Source organism: Cajanus cajan, chromosome 7 (genome assembly GCF_000230855.2).
Source record: "Cajanus cajan strain Asha chromosome 7, NIPB_CcT2T_4, whole genome shotgun sequence".
Lineage (NCBI taxonomy): Eukaryota > Viridiplantae > Streptophyta > Magnoliopsida > Fabales > Fabaceae > Cajanus > Cajanus cajan.
In genome coordinates, this window is record NC_138523.1 from 3,792,834 (window position 1) to 3,812,274 (window position 19,441).

At 31.8% G+C, this 19,441-nt stretch overlaps 1 protein-coding gene across 2 annotated transcripts; it reads right to left on the minus strand.

Moving 5' to 3' along the window:
* Positions 1-1,534: 1,534 nt before the first annotated feature.
* On the minus strand, positions 1,535-10,800 carry LOC109812353 (Protein kinase superfamily protein). 2 transcript variants are annotated; one of them, XM_020376300.3, is made up of 13 exons: positions 10,444-10,800; positions 10,178-10,327; positions 9,119-9,289; positions 8,023-8,166; positions 7,403-7,527; positions 7,152-7,329; positions 6,869-6,994; positions 5,518-5,661; positions 5,163-5,250; positions 4,246-4,619; positions 3,367-3,693; positions 1,938-2,168; positions 1,535-1,783 (listed from the first exon to the last, which is right to left on the minus strand). In XM_020376300.3, the coding sequence occupies exons 1-13, from the start codon at positions 10,654-10,656 to the stop codon at positions 1,649-1,651; spliced, it is 2,406 nt and encodes an 801-aa protein (XP_020231889.2). In that variant the 5' UTR covers positions 10,657-10,800; the 3' UTR covers positions 1,535-1,648. The 2 variants fall into 2 exon arrangements, with proteins under 2 accessions (XP_020231889.2, XP_020231890.2); XM_020376301.3 differs by having other exon boundaries at positions 7,152-7,300; positions 7,422-7,527; positions 10,444-10,798.
* Positions 10,801-19,441: the final 8,641 nt, after the last annotated feature.

The window sequence follows — 19,441 nt, forward strand, 5'->3', positions numbered from 1 at the left end:
TTGAAAAATTCACCTATCGAGTATGGTGGTGGAGTCATCACTTTAAGATATGAATATATCTTTAAGTGACACTCACAAAATAAGATATCCACGCAAAAGTGTACCATTGATTAGAATTCAAAATGAACACTTATAATATTTGTACTATGTCTATTGTTCTTAGGTTCTATTTTCGTCTATATTAAAATAATGTTTGACCAATAGAAGTCATATTTCACGAACGTAAATTAGTCTTCAATTGTTAGTTTCAGGACACTACATGGATCATATCCATGAAAAAAAAATATATTATTTGTATTATGTTCCACAACTTGGTTAAAGGAGATATGGTTCAAGGTAAACTAATTTTCAAATTCTTTTTTTAGGTAAAAGTTCATATACATTAGATATAAAGTTCAAATCGAAAAATTCCTTATACCGAAAAAATAATGTCATACACCACTAAAAATGTTTTTTTTTAAGGTTTTCATATACTATGATATCCTATTTAAATTTTACATTAGTGGATGATTGTAATATTTTTATTTAATCAAATTCCGGTTTAATGTTTTAATATTTTTAATTAGTTTTGTTAATGTTTTTCAAAGATTAAAACCATTATAATTTTAATTACTTTGACCAATTTAGCAACTGATCTTACATTCAGTTATAGTAAATTGTGACTTTTAGCTCTTTATTGGTTATAAATATGACTTCTCTTAGTGGAAAATATATAAAAAAATAAACAACACAAAACACATAAATGTGATACACTACATTGTGTATATTAACTTCTATTTTTACTAAATATCATTTAATATTATTATTACTAGTAAAAGAAAGATACACCATACTTTGTTAGTATTATGGGGTATGAAAGTTACAAAATGGTAATGTTATGATTTATTTTTAGAAAATAATAATTTTTATTTAAATTAATTAAGTAAAATTACTAAGTTATCCACTAAAAAAATTGTACAATTACCATAATAAATAAAGTTAAAAACATCTTAAAATTTGTGTACATGAAAATAATGAATCTTCTTTATATATTAGTATAAATTATTAAGTGTTTTGTATTTTGGAATGGTGTTTTTTAGTCAGAAATTCTTTGTTGCCTACGATTGATTCGTATCTTAAAGAAATAACACAATACAAATTAATCAACCAATTCAATGAGTTTTCTTTTCTTCTAAAAGTAGCATCTAACGTGCTTCAAAATCCTCTCTAAACTCTTATTCTTATTTACTAACAAGACCGAAACAATTCGTATCTCTATAATAATTGACTACCACAACTTCTATAACCTTTAATTATCTATAACTGCCAACACTTTATAAAGAGGGTGACTTTTTTGACTCTTGATATTAAAAAAAATAGAACATATTTTTATGTAATAATAAAGGATAAAAAGCAAACAAAAAAAAATGTATACCAAAGTCTACTATCAACTTTATATATTATTATATATTTTAGTCTTTATTATTTTAATTTATCATTTATTAATGATCATCTTGATGAATAAATAATATTTATGATTTTCCTATCTCCATAGTTTTAACAAAATATTGGTTATATTATATATTATATATACTTGTATAGTGGTTTTGACCACTGTAAAAATATACACAATTGTGTGGCCTAAGGTAGTAAGGTCGAGAGAATTCTCTCACAAAAATGTGTCACGTATTAATCGTGCTAAAACCCGAGAAGATAATCTGCTAACAACATCAGGAAGCACTTTAACAGAGATGCCAGGTAGCACTGGAAGAAGCTCTTGGATAATCTGAGGAATATTCAGTGCCTACGGTCACCCACAAACAAACAAACAGATAGATAAATAAATATGTGGAACCTTTTTATCTGAACAAAAATAAACATGCACTTATTTGTTGAAAAGAACTGATGCAGAGTACAGAAATAAAAATCATGACGCTCAGAAGTGAACTCTTCATTACCTGACTAGATGTTCTTGATAGAGAACTTCCTGCAGTCAAGAACTCCACCACCATCTGGACATTGTTCAATATAACTTCATCCTCTTCAGTTATGGCGGGTATAAGAGCCGCGGGCTTAAAGGGTCCCACAGTGGGTACCATACTAAAAACAGGGGTTGCATTCTGAATCCCTAGTAAGGCCATTATTCTTACCAGTTGTTCCCTTGTCACTGCATCAATGCCCTTAACAATCTGCGGTCCACCAGCAATAAGGTTAGTCAAACACTTAGAAACTATAAACTCCATAAATGCTCAGAAGTGAGGAATAATTGGGGTTCATTCAAATTTCAGTAACTTCAACGCAACAAATTTCTTGCACACAGCATTACTTCATCATGATTTTTGACAGTAATATTATAGTATACCCTATGACTCATACGAAAAGACAATACACATAAAAACATAATATGATTTTGGGACAAAAAATTGAGCCTGTCAAGATAATGGGCATTGACAATCAAAGACGACTCTTATAGACAATATATGTATGTTGGTGTTTTCAAAAGACAGCAGTGTATGCCTTAAGATCAAAAACAACCTTGGTGCCATGGATAGCTTAGCAGCAGCCACACAAGCATTTGCAGTTGATTCACCAGAGCAAAATAAAAAGCTTATAAAAACACATTTTGAAAGCAACCTAATCTGAAGACCATTATAAAAATAAAAAAAACAATGTTTCAAGCACAATAACAAATAAACTCATCAATAATCAATTTTTTTCTAGTTCCATGGCACTTTTCTGAGTTCAGGTAGTCATTTAGACACCAATTAATTTGTTCTGCTTTTGTTATCGTAATTGCCACATTTCGAAATTTTACCACAGAAGTTAATTATAGTTTTTGTTTTTCTTTGTGTATAGACATGGTTCATGCAATGTCCCAAAGCTGATTAATCTGCACTCACGAGATATAACTTCTACTGGCCCAGCATAGAAGTTAAATATAACTACCATTAGTAATCCCAGGATTAAGAGGACATCTTTGCTATTTCTTAAAACAAATTTGCAACACTTTATTAGATTTAACTATGCAAGCATAAAATTTACATAATCAATTTAAATATCTTCAAAATATTTACATATTTAATATATTCTAGTTTTTTTCCAAGAATCTGTGTCCACGTAGGATAAATAAATGCCTTTGTTCTTGATAGGCATATATTTCAACTAGGATATGTAAGAACCAACTCATTCATGTATTTCGCACATATAGCTAGTAGATAAACATATTCAAAGGCTGAATTCTGAAACTTCTATATATTCAAACTACTTGAAGGATCAGTTAAACATGGTAAATAATCTTAGAGAATAATCTATACTAAGATATTTTTAGATATTTCCACATTCTAACAATCGCAATATAAAAGTTTCTTCAATGCTTCAAGAAAGTACCTCATCCAAAAGAAATTCTCGGAAAAAATTCCCCCTATCAGACAGCAAGAAAGCTAAAGCTGCCCTTGTTTGCACTGGCTGCTGTGGTTGAGACATAACAGATTGGAATCCTGGCAACAAATATTCTGACTGACTAGTAGTAAGAATCCCAAGCTCAGCCATATTCCCATTCATATCCTCTCCACCACCACTTTTGGCTGCAGTAATGAAATTCTCAAAGGCTTGCATGACATCAATAAATCTTTCAGCATCAAAAACTCCAGATTTCCCATATATAGTGTAGCGTAGAGCATCCCTTAGCCGAGGAGATTCATCTGTGAGGAGCCTCTATAAGTGAACAGGATGAATATCAGTTCAGATTACTCAGACAAATCAAAGAAGTGTAATATAATAGCAGAAGCCAGTTACCAGTGTGGTCGTGCAAAATCATAAAGGTGGTGTTCAAAACAACTAACCAGACAGTCAAAATCCATTCTTTTGTGCCAAGTGAAAACAATTCAAAACTAGTTACGAATAATAGTTGTAGAAAATTTCAATGAAGAGTTTGTCATACTTCTCAAAACTAAATCTGAGACTTAATTTTCCGTCCAATCCACATGCCATTGCTTCACTCCTTTTTCCATTGAATGATACAATTTAACCACGATAGCCCAATAAAACCTTGCTGATTATCCCTTTTGTGCTCATGATTATTATGTTCATAGAAATCAAAACAAATGGATAATGTTATCTGCTTCAAGTAAAACTCAAATTTTCAAGCAAATAAGCAGTGACGAGCTATGCAGAAAAATCAACACTAACATGTGCCCACTGGTAAAGAATATAAGCCAATATCTAAATAATGAAACAGGTAACCAAAAACCCCAGAGTCTATTATACCTGCGCAATATATGGATAGGCCTCATCAACAATGGCAAAATCAGGATTTCCTACTAAAGCTATCCCTTCCAGAACTCCAATTGCTCTAATTATAAGGGCAAAGTATGGGGGTATCCTAAAAGGATAATCAAAGGTAATTTGAGCCAAATCTGATGCCAGCTCCTGAAAATTGATGTTTTTTGCCCCTCCGCCTTCTAAGGCCTGATCAAAAACCTTGGCAAGAACTGGCAAGATAGGCTCCAAATTGACACCATCTGGAATGAAATCAAGTTTAACAAAGTCTTTTACTATGGCTGGATAATCCCGATGGATAAGATGAGCAATTGCTTCAATCATCCCATACTTTTGATCATCAGTTAGTTTTGTAACAAGCCCTGTGTGCAACATAAAACTTCCATCATTTATCACAAATTCTCAATGCTTAGAATCATGTAGCAGAAATATTTAAACTAAGCAATATAGTTGATCATGTCAACAGGACCACTCTGAAGAAATATATCCAGGCACAGTTGCAAATAAAGCATTACACTTGTCTAATTGTTTAAAGGTAAGCCACAAAGGACACCCGAAAATTTTGACATGATTCCAACTCCTGTATAGCTAACTATATTCTTGTAAACTCAAATTCAATTTCCTATAAAATAAATTGCTTTGGGTGAACCACATTATTAGTTAAACTGCGTCATTAACTAATGAAAGCAATTTTGTTTTATAATTTAGAGTGTATGGTGAAAAAAAAAAAAAAAGTCTACAAATATAGAATATTTCATTTGCTAACAAATATTATCAGTCTTAAGACAGTAAACCTAACATTAACTGAAGAAGCTATATCTATGTCTCTCCTAATCACAAGAAAAAAAAAATAGTCTACAAATAGACAATATTTCACTTCCAACCATGACAAAAATGATTTTTACCAAAGTCAAGTATGGCAAGTTTTCCATCAGGTGTGCGGATCAAATTCCCTGGGTGTGGATCAGCATGAAAAAATCCAGTATCAAGAAGCTGAAACAAAATGAAAATAAATCAAAACGAAAATCAAATAGTTTAGCCAGAATTTACTGATTATATGTCAATATTTTCTTGGAATACTATACTGTCTGCCAAACTTGCAAATTGCTATGACTATAATCAATACAATATACACATCTTATTGTCAGGAAAAACTCAGACATATAAGATGGATGATACCCAATGACTGCATTTCAAAAAATGCTAGCTGAAAGCTAAGTGATTCTAATGCACAATTCCTGCTGAAAGCACCAAAATAACCTGTTTTAGATAGCAGATGACTCCAACATTAACCAGTTCACCAACATCACTTTCTGTGCTCTGTGACAGCTTTTCTCCATCAATCCATTCTGTTGTAAGAACCCTCCTTGATGTATACTTATGGTAGGTTCTTGGTATGACAACCTGAAACTAAAACTGTCAAAAGATGCAAGAAAGTTTTATACATGACCACTCTTATTATGTGGGAACAATTTTAAGAGATAATAAATAAAGTTTTGACAAGCATGTTGTCCAGACAATTTTTAATTAACTTGTTTCTTCAAATGTCATCAAACGATATTTGCAGATACTGATTGTTGGTGAGAGGATGTAACACGTTAACAATTGTTTATGAGATAAACATCTATTAGTTACAATAAATTTGTAACTTAATGGCCAGAATATTTCGCAGTCTGAATATTTAGTCATTAGGCAATAGGCATATACAACCAGTGCCTTGGCCATCAGTAGATATTGAGCCCTCATAAAAAGCAATATAATTCCATCATGATAAAACTCAGCCTTGTTTCTTTGCTTTTAATATTTCTGGCATCAAATAAAAACGCCACTTCATTTAGAGTGCACATACAATGTGAATGAATTTTTTTATCAGTATTTTCTACCTTCTAAAAAGTACAAACCCACAAATAATTGTTCCACTATAAATTTGAGTAGCTACATCTGCATCCATAACCAATCCAAAAATGCTGAAGAAAAAAATGACAAATAAATAACTATTCTCCCCTATCAAGTATTCATAGACACCGTAAAATTGTTTTGTCAATTTTTTGTTTTTTTGATAATGACAACTTAACCTGGAAATAGTCAAATCAAAAGCAAAAGATTTTAGAAGAAGCAGCGTGAATATTCAGCTCATGCAGTCTAGTTTTGCCAAATTGGGAAGATTTTGAATATACTTTTTGTGCTCTTAAATCCCCCTGTGGGAGGCAACTGACTTCTAGTGTTTTTTCTCTGGTGTAACTTACGAAAACTTTAGATTGTTAGAAGGGTCATTATTTTTCAGCCATTAAGTCAAATTAATCATTTTAAAGGTCATCCATCTAAATTACCTACCTTTATTCTCTCTTTTCTGAGCTTAAGTAGGAGTTGCTCGGGGATTTCAAATATTATGTGAAATATCCTTTGGAGTGCAGCAGGTTATAGTAAGGAAGATGATAATTAAGATTTTTGTAGTAATGTACAAGCCTTGCAAAGTGAATGGTTACATCTCCTAACACTACCACCATCCAATTCACCATAATATATTGGGGTTGAATAAACCATGCATGATTTATATGTGATTAAAATTTAAGTGGTAAAAAAGAAAAAAGTTAAAAATTAACAGACTTGCCTGTGGTAGGTCTTTCCTCATCATTTCAGCAAAACGGTTTCCATTTTCACCTTCATTCACATAGTCTAACTCCTCAAAAAACCGAGCAGCCCACTCATCAACTAACCCAACCACATCAATAGAGACCTGCAAAATATTAGGTAAAAAGTGGTTCGGTTGAGAAAAGGACATACATAATGATTGATTAATTTAGTATCACCAAATTTCTGCTACTAACTGTCATTTTTATGAAATAAATAAACAGATATGACTTTAAGTCTCTGCTCACAAGAATTTAACTTGCCTGAGGAAACTTTCGAAGAACCAAACCAAGGTTCCTAATAATGAATAAGTCAATTGTAACTGTCTCAAGAACAAAAGGCCTTTGCACTTTGACAGCCACCAAATCCCCATTTTCCTTTAGGCGGCCCTTATATACCTGTCCAAGAGATGCTGCATAGGTTTCACAGAAAGATAAATACCTGTTGATTAATTAACATAAAAAACCAGCTCCGAGAGACTGTACTTTTCTACTAAGAAAGTAATATATCTAACTGGTTGTCTGGAGAGCTACCAGCAGCAATTGGAGAAGGTGATAGTTCAGAATAGATGTTTTGCCATGGCTGTCCAAGCTCCTCCTCAATTAGAGCCATAGCCACATCATCTGCAAATGAAGGAACCTTCACATTTTACGGTATCCCCCCCACACCCCCATCAAGAACAAAAGAATCTCAGCAAAAGAAAAGGAATAACTAACAATATCAGAAATCAAAATGTAATTGTGTGATTGCTAATAATTTTCAATATTTACAATACTCAGACTATAATTCTTATATGTTGGGATCTTGGTTCTACCTAATGAAAAAGCTAACAGAAATAATATGGCAACTGGTAATTTATTTCAGAAATTAGAACGTAAATATTAAATATGCTGTCAGTCCAACTATGTTTCATTTTTCTGAAATGAAGAATACGTATTTTGCTTTTAAGCTGCTCAAATTGACAGTAAAAATAAATCACGTTTGTGTAACAAATCAAATTGTTAAAAAAAATATATCTATGGCTCATTAATCTCCCAATGACAAGCTATTATGACAATTTAGACTTACTTTAAAATAGAAACAATGACATGTGAAGAAGAGAAAAAGGAAAAGGTTAAGGAGCAACAATCTTACTTTATCACAAAGCTTCTGCAGCTCCGTCATTGCTACAGGTGACAGTATATCAGGTCGAATGCTCAATGCTTGCCCAAGTTTTATGTACGCTGGACCCAAAGATGTTACTATTTCACGTAACTCAATTGCCCTAGCAACTTCATTCTGGTTATGGGAAAAGGACAAAAGAATAACCAAAACGTTAGATCAATTATTGCATTTTTGAACAAAGACTACGAAATATAAAGAAACTGGTACTATTTACGAAGAAGTCTAAATAATAAATATTTATCCAAACACAAGCTCAAGACAGCTCGTCAATACAGAACTAGAACACTTCTGTCTACAGCCGCAGTTATTCATTATTTAAACACATAACAAAATCTTTTAAAGTAATAGTTACATGATTTATAAATAATATTGTAACATAGTTAATTTATATATTTACTGTATACAAAGAGATTAGACATGATTTATGATAAGACATTAGAGTGTTATTTATCCATGTAGCTAACTCTAGAAAAGCCTTTCCATATTTTTATTGAATATATTTATAAATTATAAGTATACATTCTGTATAGAATAATTTTATTAGAGATTATCACCTATTCAGAAACTAGAAAACTTCACATATATTAACACTTTTTTTTTTCTTTTTTGATTCTTGTTTTTAGATCCTTTACTTTGGATGATTTCTTATCATGAAACTTCTCTTTCTGTCAAAAAAATAAAAATAAAAACTAATTCCCCAGTGTGCTTGACTTAGGGCTAGTTTGTTTTTTTTTTTTTAAATAACAAAATATTTTAATTAATAAAATGTTTACAGATTTTTAGTAATCACATAAATTCTTCAAAAAAACATAAATAAATATTTTAATGCTTTCTTAGAAGCTAAAAATAGTAGATTCCACAGGGGGAAAAAAGCTCTAAAAAACAATATTATGCTTCTTTTTAACTTATAATTACAAGAATTCCTCCAATTCAAAGCAGAGGAACTCAGAAAACACAAGAATCAGAATGCAGACAAAGGCGGAAAAAAGAGCAACAGCAACCGCCAGCTTAAAAACACAGGTATTAAGGTAAGCTATTTCAATCCCTCAGGATATTGAAGAATTACCTCTTTAACCTTCTTGTTAATGACATCCCACGCTATACCCGAAAGAAAGCCTCCAGCAACAGATAACAACTGCACAATGCGAGTTGCAACCGCACGTGGACGTTTTCCCCAATACGCAGAAATGCTTGCAGGATCATACACCAAAGGCAAAAACTCACTACTCTCATCTACCTACATCATTACAAATGACCAATCTCTGTTACAGTCCTCATCTAGTTATTTCCCATTGAAAATTATCAATCAACCTGAATAATTGTAATTATAATTATAATTATAATAATAATAATTATCATTATGATGATGATGATGATTTTGTCCCCTAAAAATACGACTTTTCTCCATAGAAATGCTATGTCACGGAAAAATGCTTTACAAAATGAAGTTCAAACCAGTTTACTTCCTAAAGAAAATAGTATAAATACTATCTGTATAAAAGTTTTTTATAATCTAATGTATTCGCAACCTGTTATGTGGGTAAAATTTATTAGTTTTTCTAATATTTACTTCAAAAGTATACCAAGATAATTTTGACATTGTACAATGATACCATATAAATGATTTAAAGTTTTAGTCACTTTTCATGCAAAACAAATTCAAACTATTAAGCAATTTTCAATCTATTTTAAATTTTATATAAAAAAAATCATTTCTTCAAATTGTGAAAAAATTGTCATTAGTCTAAGGTAGAGAAATAAAATTACGTTATTTTTACTTATGCGAAAAACAAATACATATAAAACTTTTATAGGAAATGAAAGAAAAGGAAAATACCATGCTTTTGAAAATTAAAAATATATTTAAACTTCAAGTTTAATGCTATGCATTTTATTTAAACATGAGGAAGACAGATTATAGAAATAAAAGGACTTACCTAGCTATGTCCCCCTTCCAAAGCTATGATGATAAGAATTATTTTCTCTTAAATTTAATGAATAATATTCATGCGTGATAAATAAAACCCACGTAAACTTAAAAGTTAAAATATCTTATGGAATTCATAGAAAGTTAGAGAGAGAAAAAAAAAAAGAATATTAATTCGGGAAAAGTTCAATTCAACACCTCAACGAGGCGAAGTTCAACATCGTCCTCGGCGAAGAGCGAGTCCTTCAAATTCTGCCCTCGAAGACCTCTCATGAGCGACGCTAACTGTTCGTCCTCTTCCATTTGCGCCCTCACTCTCTTAATCTCCTTCGAAACATCTCCAATTCTCTGCCATCAACACAAACAACAAAAACAACACGCGAGACTATGCTTCCGTCAATTAAACATTAACCAATTGAATATGAATTCCCCGTATTCTGCAAAACCAGGATCAGAGAAGTTACCGTGGAGACGCCGTTGACGGTTCTGCTCGGCGGCGACCTCGATTTCACTCCGTTGACGGTTTTCGGCGGCGCGGGTTTCGGCTCGGCAGAGACTGCAAAAACGCGGCTAGAGCGGCGGCGGAGGTTGAGGAGGGTGTGGCGGCGGCGCAGGGAAGGAGAGGAGCGATTGAAGGAATCGATTCCGCAGTAGACGAGCTGCGATGCTGCGTCCATGGCGGAAATGTGCTTCTCTTTTCCTCTGTTCTAGAGAGAGAAAGTTAGAGAGAGAAATTGGAGGTGGTGGTGGTTGTGGTGTGAACACTATGAATACGAACTGTGTGAAGTGCTTGTGGTGTGTGTGTTTTTAGTGTTTGCAGACACAGCCAAGGTGGAGAACTTTTTTTTTTAAATATTTTATTTACTTATTTATATGTGAGCCACGTAACGTAACACACGGTCTTTGGTTTTAGAGATTGGAAATTTTTCGAGTGTTCTCTATTTTTGGTTGGCTTAGAAAATGACAGTGATGCCTTTTATAAGGAAAGTGATATGCATTTTAACGATCCAAATTAATCGTAAATTAGTATTTTGGAAAAATAAAAGAAAAGTGGTATTTATTTATTTTGAAGAAATATTTGGTTCAACTTGCGTTTACTATTATATTCCTGTTCAGTTGTTCACAAGACGACCGCGTTAAAAATTAAAATTAGGCCTATGTTTGGTGCACCATGTTTAACAACCGTAAGATGCATCTAATACCTATGATAATACAATGCACCCTCTACATTATAATTTTTTTACTTCCTCATTCTCCTTCTTTGCTCTTCAGCAACACTATTAAGAGTCTGTTTGATTTATGGCTTGAACACCGTTTAACAGAGTTTAATTTTTCCATTTTTCAATGTAGAAATGTAGAAGTAAGAAGGAGGATGAATTCACATTCCATTGAATGAAACATAAAGATAAACACGTACCGAGTAGAAATTGACAACGGAATGCCAATTAAAAATACTTGAATTTAGATTAAATTTGTAAATTTTAAAATAATTAAAAATTATTTGATATTTTATTTATTAATTTAAATCAACGTATAAATTATTTGTTTGATTATTCATTTATTTAAATTAATATTATAGTATTAAATAATTTTTAAGTTTTACAGATTTAATTTATTCATTAAAAAATTTTAATTTAATAACTAAATTATTATAATTTAATATAAAATATAAATTATTAAGTAGAATAGGTCTAAATAGACTTATTTTTAAAGTAAGAGAATATCTTGTGTGTTTATATATATAGAGAGAGAGAGAAAGAGGAGAAAGATTGAATTGAGAATTAAAAATAGTTTCGATAGTTGAAATGAATAAATATAAAAATATATTATATTTCATCTAACTAGTTTTCATATTTTACATGATTAGCATTATTACTTTATGACAAAAAACGTGCGAGTTTTTGATATATAATATTTAACCTTTTTTATATTTATTGTAACGTAGTAAATTATTTTAGAAGGTCCAAAAGCTCAGTATGGGTGATTCAGTAGTCCAGAACGGGTCGTTCCTAAACTAGAACGGGCCGTTCCAAACTACTGAATTTACCTATAATATGTAGTTGAGAACGAAGCGTTTCAGACCCTAAAACGGGCCGTTCTGGATGGAGTATGGGGCGTTTTGGAGGGAGTACGAGTCGTTCTGGTTGGAGAACAGGCTATTCTGAATGAGTCCCAGAACGGGCCATTCTGATTTTAGAACGAGTCGTTCTGCATGTGATTTTTACACATGATAAAGGGGTGCAGAACGGGCCGTTCTGGATTCGGAATAGGCCGTTCTGGCCACTCCTGAACTTCAATAAATAGAGTTGGGTGGTTGAGGAGAAGAAGAGGTTTTTAGAGAGAAGAACTCTAAATTAAGAAGCTTGCTTTGGGTGGATTGAAGTTCCGGGTTGAGCTTCGGAAAGGGAATTCCGCTTCTTGGCTATTTTGAGCCAATCTTCAGGTAAGGGAAGCTAGATTGTAAATTTGTTGGTTGTATGTGAGTTGAGAACAAATTTGGGTGCTTAGGTTGATTAGTATGAGTTGTGTTATGTGATGAAAATATTGTGTGTTGCTAATATATGATTAAATATTTGTTAATGATGTTGTTGGTGATGCTTTCATGATGAAAATGGGATGTAAATGAGATGCATGTTGTAGTTAAGTTGTGAAGTTGTTTACAAGTTGTGTGTTGATTTTTGATATTGTTGAAATTAAGTTGATAAGGTTGCTATATGTGTGGACATGTTTATGTTGTGAAATATGATGAGATGTTATTATTAGACTATGTTGTCAAGTTGTTAGAGGATAGTTGTATGTTACTAAAAAGTTGTATGTTGTGCCATGTGTTGAAAATATATTATCTTAGAATAATTGAGTTGTAAATTATGAGTTGAGCTATTAAGTTGTTGAGTTGATTGTGTTGTTTAAAGTTGAAATGAGAGGTTGTGTGGTTAAAATGTGTTGTTAAATAGCGTTGATGAGTTGTTGTGCTGATAAATTGTGTTGTTAAAGTTGTGAGTTGATTGTGTTGTTCAAGTTAAAAGTTGATTGAGATGATGAGTTGAAAAGTTGTGTGTTGTGTAAGTTGTTGAGCTAATCTGTGTTGTTGATTTGTAAGCTGATTAAGCTGTGATGATAAGTTGTTGATCACTAGGACTAGGGGAGATGTTTTCGAAGTTGTTCATCCCATTGTGTGGATTGAGATAGTTGTGGTGCTCTGAGAGCCCAATTTTTTTAAAAACCCTCCTTGGGAAGTTGTCCCTTGGAGTGGTCGTTGTGTTGTTCTCCTCTAGGACTTAGTTGATCTCGTGTGTGGGCAAGGTCGAGGCACACGTGTATAAAGCGACCACGGTATAGGGGCAAGGTTGAGCTATACCGATTATAAAGCGACCACGGTATAGGGGCAAGGTCGAGCTATACCGATTACAAAGCGACCATGGTATAGGGGTCAGGTCGACCTATACCGATTACAAGTGGTCAATTTGAGTAAAGTACGAAGTCGGGAACTTAGTTCCTAACCGAGTACTATACTTCCTTGTTTAAGTGGCAAAGTCTGAGAAACCATTATCGTGTTGTAGATTGATATCCAAATTTGTTGTATTGTCGGTTCAGTAGGACCTAGCCACTTAGACTACTTACCATGTTGTAGGAGATCTCCGAGTCGAAATGCGTGACGACGTATAAGTTGTTGATGAGTTGATTTGTTGTTGATATGAGTTGTATATTTGTTGTTGTGTTATTAAGCTGTGAGTGTGTTGTATGTTGACCTTGTTGAGAACGATGATAGTGTTGTTATGTTGTAAGTTGAAATGAATGTTAAGATGTATAGTATATATATATGTTGTTTGTCTCAGGTGTCGAATGCGAAGATGATTATATAGTTGTTATGTTGAATATTAAATTATTATGAGTTATTTATTGTCTCTAGTTTACCCTTGTCTCCATGTGGTTTGGACTGCGATGATCATACGTGGTATGGTAGCAGGGTAGGGATAGGCTGGGAGATAGCTGTTAGAGGCCACATGAGGTGCCTAAACATGGATTTTTTTTTAGGCTACCTTATAGTAGCAGGCCTTCTTATATACAACTAGTTGTTTGTTGCTTGATTAGCAACTTGTGTTGTAAATATTTATTTTGCTATTTTAATATATTTTCGAGTAGTATGTAGTGTTGTTCTGTAGTGTGACGGTCACGGCGGGTTATTACACTTTTATGGTATCAAAGCCGGCCGAGTCTTTTGGATACTCTGTGGGGAGTGATCCTTCTAGGTTTCTGTTGTGACATATCTCTGATATGTGTTAGTTTTGGTGATATATGGTGGTATCATGTTACTAATAAGATGTTTAAATTCTTGTAGTATGGTGAGGCCACAGTATGATCAGATAGCCAAGGCCATGGAGATGATGGCCATGGCGATGCAGCAGCAGACTGCACATTTTGCTAGGGTGGATGCTGAGAGAGCTGCAGCTGGTGCAGCAGGATCTACTGGGTCTCATGCGAGCAGGGATATGGCTGAGTTCAGGAATTGTAGTCCTCCTCAGTTTAGAGGTGATGCAGATCAAGATGTGGCTGATCACTGGATTTGCGAGTTGGAGAAAATATTCTCAGTTTTAGGTTGTTCAGAGGAGCGAAAGCTTGCCTATGCAGTGTATATGTTGACAGGAGAGGCAGAGTATTGGTGGAGAGGTACTAGTCAGATGATAATTGACCGTGGAGTGGTTGTGGGCTGGGTGTGCTTCAAGAGGGCCTTCCTCGAGAAGTACTTCCCAGAGAGTGTTAGGCATGCTCGGGAGGCAGAGTTTATGAGATTACAATAGGGGGAATGTCGGTAACCGAGTACGCCATGAGATTCGAGCATTTGGCACGCTTCTACACCCAAGCCATCTCTGAGGCTTGGAAGTGTAGGAAGTTTGCTGAAGGCTTGAAGTATGATTTGAGGAGAGTGGTGGTGCCTATGGCCATCACAGAGTTTCCAGCCTTGGTAGAGAAGGCGAAGGTTGTGGAGCGGCTAGAGAGCGTCGGCAAGCCGGCGAAGGCTGTTGGTGGGCCAGCTGGGTCCAAGAGTGGTGGTGGTGCTCAGAGGAAACCTTATGATAGGCCCCAATCACAGCAAGGGGGTCCTGTCACAAGGAAACTTATTGACACAGCTAGGAGTGAGGGTCAGAGTGAAGTTGCTACTGTCAGATGTTATAGATGCGGTGGACCTCACTTCATTCGTGATTGCCCTCATACCGAGAGCAAGTGCTTTAGGTGTGGCCAGATGGGTCACGTGTCGACTAGTTGTCCTCTAGATGCCCGATAGACCAGGAGTGTCCCGAGGGGTGATAAATCTACTACAGCTGGGAGGGTGTTTTCCTTGACTGGAGCTGAAGCCTCCACTTCATCTAATCTAGTGAAGGGGAAGGGTAAAGTTACTGGTAAGGATGTGATGATATTATTTGACTCAGGACCTCAATTTATTTATTTATTTATTTCTTATGCATGTGCTAAAAAGTTGGGTTTTCCTGTATGCAATTTGGGGTTGAGATTGCTTGTGTCTACACTCGCTTCTGTTTTTGTTGTTGCCTCTGAGATGTGTGTTGGTTTTCCCTTGGAGATGTGTGATAGGAAGCATAAGGTGAACTTGATCTGTTTGCCTTTAGTGGATATTGACATAATCTTAGGCATGGATTGGTTATCTGCCAATCACATTCTTATAGATTGTGCCAATAGGGAATTGGTTTGTCCCTTAGGGGGATGATGAATTGTTGAAGTCAGCCAGCCAGGCTGAAGTGATGTTAAGAGATGGAGCAGAGTGTTGTATTCTGTTTGCTGCTGTGAGTGTGAAAACTGAGAAGGTGATCAATAGGTAGGAACTGTGAGGGAATTCTCGAAGGTGTTTTTGGATGAGGTGTTTGGGTTACCTCCTACTAGGGAGATTAAGATTAGTATTGATCTGGTCCCTGGTGTAGGACCAGTGTTGGTTGCTCCCTATAGGATGGCCCCAACAGAGTTGGTTGAATTGAAGTGTCAGGTGGAAGAGTTGAAGAGAAAGATTGACTACTTCTCCTATGTTGGTGTTGCCTAATCCTAATGAGTCATTTGATATTTTTAAGATTGAGTTTTGATATAAGTTAGCTATGGAGGTACCACAAGTGTCAACATGCGGTGCATGTGATTAACAAAACAATAATTCACTCTTATGCGCATATGAAAGCATTTGATTTGAAGAAGATGATGGTAGTTGGCGCATGTTGTTATTGAGATGGTTTGGGGACTATGGCTCGTGTTTTTTTATTATTAATTAGGGCATAGTTGTCATGGCTGAAATTTTGTAATTAATGAGAAAAAGAAATTAATTGTAAATATCAATGTGAATATTGAATTATTTAAAAAAAATAAATTTAAATTATTAAAATATATTTGATTTGGATTAATTTAGTTAAAAGAGGTGATTGATTTTTTTGTCAAATAATTTTGGTGTAAGATTTTAATATACTCTAACTAAAAAAGTGAGTATATATATATATATATATATATATATATATATATATATATATATATATATATATATATATATATATATATATATATATATATAAATAAGAAATCTGAGTAAATTTATTTAAACTTACTTCAATCAATAATTTATATTTTATATCAAATTTTAGATTTAATCATTAAGTATTAAAAGTTATTAATATATACTATAAAAAAAAATTTAAAAAATAAAAAAAATATTTAATATTTTGTTATATAAGTTCAAATGAATATAGAAAATATTTTATGCTTATCCTTAATTAATAAAACGAAATACTAAATAATTTTTAAAATTATTAAAAATTTGCATACTTGACTTACATTAAAAACTTTTAATTTAATAGATGAATTGTTGAAATTGATATAAAATATAAGTTATTAAGTGAAATAAGTCGAAGTAATCTTATTCTTAAAATAAGAAAATTATTTTTATTTATTAAAAAAATTAAAAAAAAAATGATAACATGTGCGCTTTTGTAGATGGTCAAAATATTCTTACAGTACTTTTTAATACAAACTTATATTTTTAAATAAATAATATTTATAATTTTAAAAATAAATATATTTCATATTATAGACAAAAAAATTATTTTATATTTATAAAAAAATTTATAAACTATTGTATAAGTTGATTATATAAGTTTTTTATTTTTAATATTTGTGATTCATTGTTAATATATATATATATATATATATATATATATATTAAAAAATGGTCTATCAAACACTTTTTTCCAAAAAAAAAAACTTTATTAATTTTTTCTGAATGTGTATAAGAAATAAAGTAACCAGAAAAAAAAAATAGAAAGGAGAAATTGTGTTACCTGAAAAAGTAATTGATGAACAGCTCTTGAGCATGATACTTGTTGGCGTAGCGACCTCTCGTGTTATGTGGTGTATCGTTGTTCCCTCTAAGGGATATATGGGTTTGGCATGCCATTATGGCCACGCATTTTATGTTACCACCAACTTTCACAGTGATGTGTCAATATTTAACGTCGCAAAAGAATAGCTATGTTAAGTGTTAAGAGTTAGTTCGACATATTTTGGCTTTAAGGTAAAATACAATTTATACAATACTAGGTGGAGAAACGTCTCCTACCATGAAAATATTAAGATGTGATGGAAGGTGTTTGTTTTAAGGTATTACAATATAATTTTAGAAATATTATTCTTTTTTAAATATTTTAATTAGAATGGTATTACCTATACATCTATTAATATTATAAAGAAAATATATTTTAATAATTATTTTTTTATCTCCATTTTTTAGTGAACGATTATACTTTTTGAATATAAAAAAAAATAATGTTATACTTTTTTTTTAATAATTATTTATAATTTTTAATATTTATCTATATGTATATTAGAGACACGTAGTGCATTGAACCCTTTAGTATTTAAAAAAAATTAAATTTTTTTTAATTTAAAATAATTTAAATAAAAATAATTAAAAGAAAAGTTACAAGTATTATAAAAAAGTGATTTCTTATATTCCTATTGAAATATATTTTTCTCACCACTTAACATAGAAATAAAAGAGAAGAAAATATGATAAGATAGTTTTCCGAAAATAATATCAGAAATAAAATTTTAAAATTTATAATAAATATAAGAATATTATATACCCATGCTTATATTTTTTTAAAATGAACTTTTAATATATGAAACAAACATTGTATAAATGTTATGATGATTTCACCCATTTAATTAATTTCAGATTAAAATCAAATAAATTTTTAAAATTTAAATATAATTTTAGTTTAACAATATGATCAAATATACAATATAATTATTATAATATATTAATTATTTATATTGATTAATTTTTAATTATAAATATTTTAAATTAGCTATTTAAAAAAATTTAATAATTTCAATCAGAATTATTTTGACAGAGCCCTCTACCAGTGATAACATTATTGCCATGCTGTAAAATACAAGAAACGGGTATATGGAAAATATAAAATAAAAAAAATGTACAACATTCCAAAATTTTATTTTCACTTAAAATCATGGTTCTGTGTGTAGAGTAAGGAAACAAAATATTATGGAGCCCACCGATTTACATCACATTTCTTTTTTTACTATCATATCAAATAAACATCGATCTATTGTATATTAAATTTCAACTTTTATGTTATACGGTAGTATTTAAAAAATAATAATAAAAGAGTTTTTAAATATTTTTTATTTTTTTTTAAATTTGATTTTTATTTTATTAATAAATAAAAATAACATTATGTTATAATTTAAATTATGTATCATAAATCTAAAATATAATTTATATGTTAAAAATATTTATTAATACAAAATTATATATGATTTATATATTAAAGTATAGTATTTATTTGTATATATAATTTATTATAATTTTAGTAACATAATAAATATTTCGTGACATTCATTATCCACACGCCAATATTAAGATGCTCAAATATAATTAATCACAATAGTTCTCAAACTTTAAAAGCAGAGTTTACAAATTGCTATTAAAATCAAAAGGATATGAAGAACTCTTTCATGACATAAAGAAACCAAGTGTCTAACACTAATCATAAACTCAAAATAATAGAAATCTTATGTTGAGTTCAGTTATGTCACATCTTATTGGAGTATAACACAACAGCCCACAAGGCTTATGCCTCATCTCCTACATCATCGTCATGATGATCATTACCTACAAAACATTCAACATAGGTCAACAAAAAATAAAAGAAGTGAGAAACATATCACTTTAACATAGTTATACACACATATATAAAACAAAGTAACATTCCATAATTCATATTAGGCAATAATATGCTTGCAACTTTAATATCAACTCATTCACATTTTCACATTAACACTTCATACTCCACATTATCAACTAAGTCTTACTCCTATAACTATAAGCACATAAATAGCCCATAACTTAAAGTTCCAACAATTCTACTCGTGATTCAGCAGTGTATTCTCGTG